The 10630-nt window shown below is 37.3% G+C and overlaps 1 protein-coding gene across 6 annotated transcripts; it reads right to left on the bottom strand.

The window, feature by feature from the left end:
• Positions 1-4072: 4072 nt before the first annotated feature.
• Positions 4073-10356, bottom strand: LOC112285336 (hyperosmolality-gated Ca2+ permeable channel 1.5). Of its 6 annotated transcripts, XR_012218035.2 has the most exons (14): positions 10222-10356; positions 9821-9888; positions 9019-9682; positions 8575-8757; positions 8284-8419; positions 7966-8067; positions 7687-7809; positions 7433-7513; positions 6886-7226; positions 6483-6725; positions 5980-6304; positions 5278-5511; positions 4708-5091; positions 4073-4432 (listed from the first exon to the last, which is right to left on the bottom strand). XR_012218035.2 is itself a non-coding variant. In XM_090252320.1 (13 exons), the coding sequence occupies exons 3-13, from the start codon at positions 9360-9362 to the stop codon at positions 4813-4815; spliced, it is 2391 nt and encodes a 796-aa protein (XP_090108446.1). In that variant the 5' UTR covers positions 9363-9682; positions 9821-9888; positions 10222-10356; the 3' UTR covers positions 4502-4812. The 6 variants fall into 6 exon arrangements, 5 of the variants coding, with proteins under 5 accessions (XP_090108446.1, XP_024381824.1, XP_073391827.1 ...); XM_090252320.1 differs by lacking the exon at positions 4073-4432 and having other exon boundaries at positions 4502-5091; XM_024526056.3 differs by lacking the exon at positions 4073-4432 and having other exon boundaries at positions 4502-5091; positions 8575-8736.
• Positions 10357-10630: the final 274 nt, after the last annotated feature.

Below are 10630 nucleotides of genomic sequence, written 5' to 3'. Positions count from 1 at the left end.
AAGGTATTTTGGTGCTCCAATTTCCATTCAAATAGGGCACTCTCTTCCAATAAGTTTATCAATGATCCAACAATGAGGGCAAATCGTTGAACAAAATGACAATAATATTTAGTAAGGCCTTAAAATGAGTAAATTTCGTAAGCATCATTGATTGTTGGCCAATCTTCCACTGCTTTTATCTTATCTTATTCTATATGCATGCCTTCAAAAGACACCACATGCCCCAAAAAGGTGACTTTTGATTTTTAAAGTTTACATTTTAATTGCTTGCAATAGAAGCGATTATCTTATAGCCAACACAATACTTCTCATAGGTGTTGCTTATGCTCTTCAGGGGTTTTACTATATACAAAGATATCATCAATAAAGATGACTATGTACTTATTTGAAAGGTCTTAAAAAAATCTATTTATTTAATCTATAAAAGAGGTTGGAGCATTAATAAGGCCAAAGGATAAAATCAGCCATTCAAAACATCCATAGCATATACAAAATGCCATGTTTTCTACATCTTTTTTTGCAATAGGTGCTTATCAATAGATATTCCAAAGATCCAATTTACTAAAGAAGGTCACATCTCAAAGTTGGTCAAAAAGATCATCCATGCATGGAAGTGGATATGCATTTTTAACAGTTTATTTATTGAGGCCTTAATAGTTGATGCAAATGCAAAGTCTACCATCTTTTTTGTGTGCAAAGAGTACAGGTGCTTCCCATGGTGATGTACTTTCTTGAATGATGATTTTATCTAATGTCTTTCATAGCTCTTCAAGTTCTTTTGGTGATAGGAGATAAATCGGTCGACTTATTACTTTGGCTCCAAGCAATAGTTCTATTTGAAAAGAGGCACCTCGATCAAGAGATATGCCACTAGATAGATTGATTGAAAAGACATCCTGATATTCTTGTATGAATTGTCCTACCTATTTTACTCCTTTGGCTATCTTTCCTACCACTGACGTAAGGTTTGGAACCACCAAATATATTGGTTGCTCATACTACAATTGCTTCTTCATGAGGGTTGTCTCTGTAAGTAAATCTTTGGTTGTAAATTTTCTTTCTTTTTCACTTAATGTGGAGGTACAAAGAGTCACTTTGAATCCTCTATTTTTAAAAGAAATTGACTTTATTATCCAATCAACTTGCTTATTTCTCATCTCTAGCCATAACAAATCAAAGATAACATCATACCTTAGCTTTATCACCTTGAATCTCTTTCTTAAGATGTAGGTGTTTGGCAATCTCAATGTTTCTTCTTCACGCATTTCATTCAATATGTTTTATTAGTCATTTGCAAGATATATATACTTCTTTCCTTGATTTTAATTTGAAATCGGCCGACAATTTCAATTGAGATGTAATTTTTTTGTAGAGCCATAATCTACAAGCACTCACTATGATTGCCCTCTTAATATCCCATTAAATGCTCCAGTCGACTCTTTTTATAGTTTTTTGAGGCTATGCCATTTGCCTCTGAAAGATAGTAATTATTCCGTATTACTTGGTAGTAGTCTTTGGTGCCTTTATTGGGGAGCTTTATTTTTCTTCTCTGACTCATTATTGGCTTGGTGAATTTTGAGACTATGAACTTGTTTTGTCTTACCAATATTTACAGTTTGATATTTTGAATAACTTCCAATTTTATAGCCTAGCTCCTAATAATAGAAATATAATCCTTTTTATACTAATATTTATCATCTTTGTAGTATCAATGATCCTTGTAAGGCATCAATCTCTATTTGTGTTGATTATTGTGTTGTAATATTAGATAGTGGCATAGGACTTCGTGATATAGGTCGTGCTCCTTGTTTTTTGAAGTCTGTAGTATTGACCCTCTCTACAATCCAAATTGCCTCTTCAAATATTTGTGGATTCTTTAGTTCTACTTCTCGTTGGATTCGAGGTTTCAAACCTCATAGAAATCAATCCATCATCTCTGCCTTTGAAACATTGCTAATTTGAAAATATAAGAACTTGAATCGGGAGATATAGTCTTGTATTGACCTAGCTTGTGTAAGATTTGCTAATTGATTGTATGTTATCTTTTCCATATTGATAGGCCAAAATTGATTCCTAAACTCACTCTTAAATTCCTTTCAGTCACAAAATCCACCTTGAGCTCCATAACTTTGAACTTGATGTCACTAGTAAATAGCTGTTGCATCTCTCAAATAGTTAGCTTTATATAATTCCTTCAATAATATTTGCCCCAGATAGTTGGAGGTATTGTCATATATTAAAGAGCCACTAATATACATCTTCTTGTCTTGAATTTCAAGAGTCTGTACTAGGCTTATTCAATTTCAACATAGTAGATATCAACTCTCTTATCCTCGAGGCTTCTATTTGCCATTGCAAAGTAGCTATCTGGCCTAAGAGGTATTGTATTTGAGCCTCGATATGAGATTGCTTTGCCATATCTCCCATACTATAATTTCTCCAATAGATCCCACTATAATAATACCCTTTCACCTCCTAATTATAAATATTGTAATATCCTTTCACCTCCTAATTATAAATATTGTAATATCCTTTCACCTCCTAATTATGAGAGAAGATTAGAGCCTAAATATAAAAATTTTAACTAGTAGGAGGCTTATTGGAAGAGATGAAAGCAATGCATAATTGGATGAAGGCAAGGAATGGGGATCTTTATTCCTATTGATCGAAAGCCATGCCCAATGGACTTCAAGGAGGTTGCCGGAGGCCTTATTAAAGATTAGGATTTTTCTTCTGAGGTAATTCGAGCTTTGGAGACTAAGGTCAGCAAGTTTAGGATTTTGGATATAATTTGGATGAAGATTTTAAGTGATTTTGAGTTTTTATGAAGAAGATATAGGTATTCAAAGTTAAGATATGAAAATTGTACCTACTATCATTCTTTGAAGCATAACATATGCGTATGGAAAGAAATGAAAGATCGACAACTAGAGTTGAAGAGAGAACTTTTTCAACTACACTTTTCATATACTATTTGATAACTTTGGAGTTTGGATGAAGAAGTTATAGAGGGTTGAAGTCAGTGCATCCAAATCAAAGGCAATAAGTAAGTGATTTTGTTCATAGTAATGGTTGGAGCCATATCTTGACTTTTTGAATGAATTTTGGGCTCAAATCCTTTAAAGAACGTAGATTATTGTATCAAGAAGCTATACATATAAATTTTGTGGTATTTTAGTTTTTAATTTGTGTAATATGAAGAAAATAGCATGCGAGAGTAAAAACTAGGATTTAAAGCTACTGTTAGGATTTTGGTGATATCTCAAGATCCGTAATGAATTTGTAGTTGAATTTTTTTATGGTAGTCTTTGAAAGTATATGAGTACTTCATGTAAAATTTTAGATTGTTTGGACTATCCGATCGTGAGATATAAGGTGTTGAAGCTCAAGAAATATTTTTGACAAGTATATATAAGGTTTTAAGATACTTTATCTTACATTTGGGTGTTTTTTTTTATACTTGGGCATATGTATTGATATAATTTTCCTAAAAGGGAAAATATTATATATATAAACTTGGTGCTTTTATATCTTAGATTTGATTGAACATTTAGTGGCAGCCAGAAGCTCAGCGCTTTCTTGAGGCAAATTCGGTCTACCTCAACAATGGTAATTGTTGCTCTAATAGATAACTTCTACACTTTGATGAATACATCCATTTAAGATTCTATTGAGACTATCCATAAATATCTTATCTACTATGACAATATACCTTGAGCATATCTTGTATATTCCTAAAATCTTTTATCCATTCATCTATCTTGTCTTTTGGTTGTATCACATACTAAAAACCAACTCTTTGGTTATTAACAATATATCTAAAATAATATCTTCCACAAAGTAATTTATTCTATTATTATTTCTATTTTCTTACTTTAATATTGTTGATATTATACATCTTCACAAACAATGTCTTCACACAATATTACCAATATACTAAAACATAATACATGATACAAAATATCTCATCAATCAAGCAAAAAACTTTGTACATATAACTTATTGTCCAAATGTGAAAAGGTGTAAAAAGAAACCAACAATGATGAATGAATTCTGATTTTTCTCAAATATTGAAAAGATAAGTGGAATTGCTATTTAAATAAGTGGGAGAAACAAGAAGCATGGACAACTAACAATTGATTACTTAGCAAGTGTCAAATAATAAATTATATACAAGCCAACTTTTTTGGAGTGAAGTTGCAATGTATACTTGGACCTTATGTTAATTTCTGGATTCTCCCTTAGGATTTCGATCACGTTGTTGCCTTAAGGCTCACCTAACCAAGATATTAATTTGATTAATAATCGAATGGTTTTGAAGTTGCCTCTGAAGGAAGAGCGAGCGCCACTGACGATTAAGATTACATGTCCTCTGCCCGAATCATCAGAGAGATGCTTAAGTCAACTGGCCTTCAAACACCAGAGGGCATGACTGTAAGATACCCACAATTCGAAATCAAGTTGCAAATCTAAGTCACAGGACTGTAAGTACCCTCAGCGATGCATTAAGTTGGTTACAATTTCTTTCGAAGTTGTAAGCCAAGTTAGATTCCAGTTTGGCTCAAGTTCCGCCTGCAGTGAAAGCATGCATTGCTGGGCAAGAATTTGCACACCACATGTACCTTGCCCAGCTCGTGAAAATATTCTGCTAGATTAATGGTTGAATACCACTCGAGTCTAGGTGCACAACTACAACTAGAAACGTACCTTGCAGAACCCAGCTGTGAACAAGTAGTGAGCACATTCAATCTCGTCTTCGGAAGCACTCTAATTTACCAGGTGCAGTGATTTGAGATTTTCTATCGAGGAACTTCACATCGTAGAAGTAGATTGTGAATCAATGCTGACAATGCAGGTCTGCTCGTACTGCTTGTTATCAACATTGGACCTCTGGGAGCTCTGTGCAGGCCTTGACGATGCTTCGGTAATTCTATTGCCGAGTAGATTGTAGATTCCGCTTGCATCCAAGGCTACAGTGTCCTCAGCCAAGGCTGCTTTTATTGCAGGATGCAAATATGCTCTTTCAAGAAAGCTTCTCACATCCAGGTTAGGTTCTAAAGTCCTTTCTAAATTATCCTTGGCTCGTGCTTCCTGACCAATATCAAATGGCAGAGTTTTAGAACCTTCGCATCGTGAGCAGAAAATGGCTTAAGTCATCACATAAGTACCTAAATTAAGTGTAACAGGACAAACTTTGAGCAGACACATATCAGAATACTGTAATGCCTTGAAAGTAAACCTATCAAGAAGAATTTAAAATGTAACTGTAGAATGCACCTGAAGTGGGTATTGGTCGAATGCAGGTCCATATCTATCCGTGCAGTACCAATGAAAGAATAAAGTCAGTACAGGCAAGGGTAGCAAGAGAGGTGTAGACGCTGCAGATCTTTTGATTGAGAAAAGACCTATCAGAGTGATATGGGTTATCAGAAGAGCCACGATTATGAATCGGTGTGCGAGCGGCCAAAATGCAGCAGAGCTTTCAAATTTTGGCACGTAAACGTTTATCACCTGCGGCGATAAGGAAGCTGGACTTAGTTGGTTCGAACGCAGAGTAGTAGAGTACAGATTAGTTCCTCAACAGTTGCAAGTAGTGAAAAACACTGGATATTCTATGAAACCTTTGACAGCGAAACATACATAGAACATGTTAAATAGAGTAGAAAATTCAGTGAAGAGAACATCCATTGTTAGAATTCTCCTGTAATGGTCCTCAAACAGAAGGCAAAAGTAATTTTGTCTATTAAATCAGGTTCTGATGAACTTTGTGTAATTTTCAACACCTAATAATGAAAATTTCTCCAAATGAAATGTGCAAATTATTAAAAATAAAATAAATAAAATAAAAAACATTCGAAGTCTAGTACATGTGACAGCTTCAGCATCAATGCAACATCCTAAAAATAGTAAAAACAGATCTTGAAGAAGGCAAGAACTCAGCATTCGCGTTCAATTTGCACCCTAGAAAATACGAGGTACCTGGTTCCGATATATGATGTATCCGAAGGCATAGAACACAATAATAAACGGCAGGATGAGAGGTGAAATGACCGAATATACGAGGCCAAGGAGAAAGTAAAGTCCCAATTTCGGAAGGACTGCATTGTATTGAAGTGTTGAAAATGCCATAGCATTATTTCTGTCCCTCTCTGTTTTTACTATCACCATATTCTGCAGATGATACCACATAAATGCCCCAAGTCGCAGTGCTTCAGCTGCAACAGTCGACCAACCGTCCACCATGATGTAAGTAATGAAAAATGTCGACTTCATTGGTATGGAACTTCCAAATGCCTTCGGGACCCTGGAAAAAGAAACTGTAAAATACTCCGATCAGTGTGAGCGTGTTACTCTGCAATCACCATGTGCTATATCTTCACATGAATAGTGAAGGGTAAAGCAAATTGCATAATTTTATCTAGAAGTAGATCTGTTCACTGTACAAAGAACAACTCATCAAGGAGACTGCAAAGATTCTGCACCTTATTGGAGAGTTTATGTACTGCTTCAGCTGCACAAATACAGAACCCACAATAACATTGCCGAAAAAAACGTTGACGACCATGACAATGAAGTACTTTGTAGCAGCACTCCTCATAATCTTAGAATATGAAACGCGGCCTTCAAATTTAGAGAGAAACATCATCAATTGGGGAAGAAAATGAAGCGACAGATTCAGTGAGAGGCCTGGTAAAAAGCCTTGGAGAACAGACCTTATAAAACTCCTGTGAGAATGACAGCATTGAGTTAATACTACGTTCTGAGCATAACCATTTATGACTTGCAGGATGAGGCAGAGAGGCAACTATATGATATTCATAATCTTAATACACGCTTCCGATTTACATTTCTTGTCCAGAAAACATGAAAGAGTGAGTAGATTACTGGTCGATGAGAGGCTTCAGAAAGTGAAAGTTCTTGTCCAAGGCATCCAAATTCGCCAGTGATTGAACGAATGTAATTGGGATCATGAAAAAGAACGCTATGAAGAATATAAGAAATCCAACGAGTAGACGTCGTGAGTTAAGCGCCATGTATGGTATGGATAAATTATCCCAACAGACATCCCGTGCTTCTGGAGCCCAATCCGTCAACCAGCAAGTTGAATCCTTGCTTTGTTGCGTTTGAGCACACACTGCAGCACCCCATCGTGAGTTGAACGACACGAAACCCGCCTTCATGACAAACTTCTCACTTGATAAAATGTGGCATTGCACTGTCTTTATCTGCCAAAGCGTATTGTATAACAAAAAGCACTTTATACCGTCTTGTGCATTGTATACTTATCTTTACTCAAATATTTGGTGCAGTAGTGTAAGATTCGAAAACAGGCACATATATGTTGGAAGCACCTAGAGCCGACACTATGAAATAAATTTCTTGCACAAAAATAGTATGCCACAAGTGATATCAGGGAGCAAGAGTGTGGAACCTCTTCAATAAGCCGATTATATTTAGAAGTGTAGAAGTCAATTGAATTTACTTTCTCTCCAACTATCCGAAGAAATCCTTTCTGGGTCACAGCATTCATAGATTTTTGTCAGAATTATTTTGCTTTGGAGAACATGGGCAATTGTCGTAGAAGCTGTTTATTTTGATAGGCTAATATCACATTATTCATTTAATCACGAGTAAAATACCAAGAAAATCAAAGATTTCGACCGGCAAAATTGTAGAAGATGTTACCCGAGTAGTTGGACACTGGGAACTTTGACTGCCGCCCTGCTGCTTCTGAAGATACTCAATCGTGTCCAAACATTTTTCCTTATCTTCTACTAGTAAAGATAAGTAATTTGCATCGTAAACAACCTGCAAAGGCCTAATATTGACAGACATCATGCTAATAATTTAAGGAGATCACCTTGCATTGGTACTAACGGCAACGAAAAATGTATGCTGCTCTTTAATCAGGAAAGACTTTAATTGTAAAAGACTTCCAACTCCAAGATGTGATGTAAGGAGGACCTGGTGGGTGATATAATGTTCTGAGTGATTTTCCTTGAAGAAGTTCTCGATCTGTTGACTGACTTTGATCTGTCCCACTCTAGGAACTTGCCTCACCAAAATCTGCATAATGTGCGCAGCTCATCAAAACAAGTTCTTCAAAAATCAAGAACACGAAGTCTTGTGCATGTTGCCAACCATTGTCTTACAGAAGATTGGGTTTTGAAGAGCATAACATTTTACGGACTGGCCAAGATCCAGAAACAGTAGAAATTGAACCAACAAAAGTGAATGATGACTAGCGCATTCAGGATATTGACATTACTGAAGAGAGTTTACTGTGAATTGATCAGGACGCCGTTTCTGAGCAGCAAGAAACTTGAATCGTAAACTTTCGACTTGTTCATATTCTTTGAAGAGCATCAAGCACGTCCAAGCAGTGTACATATAGGCTGCTAATAAGTGAGCCCAAAGCCTGCCCTGCGTGGGAACGATTTATCATTTTTCCGATGGCCTTCAATGAATTCTACCACGAGATTGTGAATATGGGCTTTCATCTGAAGCTCGGATGCCACAAATTTCCAAAGTGATGATGAGAACACAACATTCAACCACATTTCAAATACGTACCGTTTTGATTTGTCGTGGACATTTGCGATGGACATCATGTCGACAGTACTGTAGGCGAAGTTGGGATTGGATTTCTGATAGGACATGAGCTCATTATCTGTTTTGTTGATAGGAATCAACACGAAGCAACCCCACACCAACATCGGCGCAAACATCTTCAACCTGCACGAACCCATGGCGAACCTTGGCCAAAAGAGGCAACATTCTGTTCATTTACTTCGAATACAAATTATCCTTCTGTTAAATGTGAAAGCTTATTGTTACGCAATTGAAGCCAGAATCACTACTGTAACTACATCACTTAGGTTCTCATGACTTAAACCTGTCCAAAGTAACAGGCCAATGCTTGCACCTGTGTGTAGGCGTAATGTAGGCATTTGAGGTGACCGCCTTACGGCAAACTCTTTTTTAAAGACGAATTTGGAAAGGAGACAGTAGTTGTACCCTAAAAGAAACACTCGCAGAAGAACGGCAGAATCCAGGCCAGCATGCTCTATTAGTTCCATCTCTGGCATGCGGAGGGTCGTCCATATCCAATCCATGACATGAGCGTAGCTCTTAACGTTCAAATTCAAAAATCTACCAATAGGATTGGTGGTGCGACTAGCGGGATCGAACCCTCCTGCTGAACCAGCGCTTCGTTTATGAAGCTCTAAAAACCACTTTGGAAAGTACACACGAGCGTTCATAGGCTGATTCTTCAAAACAGCAAATGCAAGCAAGATTACAATTGAAGTAACAACATTGATCCATGCTGATGTCACCACATCCAGAGTATTTCCAGCCATCGATATACTATTCAGAGAGATTTTGATTCAATTTGAAGCATGTAAAAGAGGACAAGTGATGTCGACATCGGAATGCTTTCAGATATGATTCTTCTTATTGCAGTATAGGAGCTCCAATAGTGCTGACGCTTTGTGGTATTCTTTAATGTTGATGTTTTCAAAAGCCACTTCTGCAGCCTTTTGCGCCATTTTCCTCAAGAGGAGTAGAAGAATTTGTAACAGTGCCAGAAAACCATGAGTAATTGAATCGGACGCTCTGAGAGTTCATCGACATGTGATCTCTAAAGCCCCCTCCAATATCGTTAAGTCTCGAATCTATGCTGCCAGCATTCCCAGCAGAATCAAATGGAAGATTCAGAATCTGCGCTTCACCTGGTCAGAAAAAGCTCTAACCCCTACCAAAATCAACAATCAGAACCATACGCATACGATTCAATATGATCCCATGGAGAGCTCACCTGACGTTGGCCGAGACATTAACAGCACTAATAATCACACGCAACGTAATTACTGATCGTTCTGCCCTCTGTAAAAAACCGAACGGTATTACACCCTTGCGAATAAACATTTTGTAATTTACTGAGACACCAAATGACACTTCCTAACAAACACAAAAAAACAGGGAACACATCAAATAAGATAGATATCGCATTCTCACAAGCGATGCAACACCTTCGACAAGCATTTCAACGCCTATCCTATCCAACGCTGAGCAAGCAACGAAGCCTACACCCGATTATAATTACGAACATCATGGCTGCGATTTGCGATCACAGTTTGCTGCACAAAACGTCCTGTTCCAAATCAACGACGCTTGCTTAAGAAGACATAAAAAATTGCAGCCTGGACGGTTTCTTACGAACTCTCGTTTGTCTTGGTGAGTGAAGACATGCCGAATTCGAATCCATGACAAAGGTATGAACGAGAGGCAGGATTATGGCTGGCATTGTAACAAACATGACGAAGCAGAAAAAGAAGACGAAGAAAGGAGGCTGCTGCCCTAAACCAAGTGATACCGGGACTGGACGTTACCGAACCAAAACGTGGACGAACGTATACGTTCGTTCGTTAGTTTGACGGAGGTGCACGTTGTCAATATTGTCAACGAGAATCGTTGGCTGACTTCAAACGACGTTGACGAGAACTTGAGGACCGCCATGCCGGTTCTGCTCAGAATTTGTCGAGTTAGCTAGTTTGCTGGTGGACCTCATGTTGAAACACTTCCGATAGAATAGTAGTTTTCTTTGTTAAAGAAGAATATGTAAATA

Source organism: Physcomitrium patens, chromosome 8 (assembly GCF_059467195.1).
Source record: "Physcomitrium patens ecotype Gransden chromosome 8, ASM5946719v1, whole genome shotgun sequence".
NCBI classification, from domain to species: Eukaryota; Viridiplantae; Streptophyta; class Bryopsida; order Funariales; family Funariaceae; genus Physcomitrium; species Physcomitrium patens.
The sequence above is the reverse complement of the archived record's forward strand: the minus strand, read 5'-3'. Positions and strand labels throughout refer to the sequence as shown.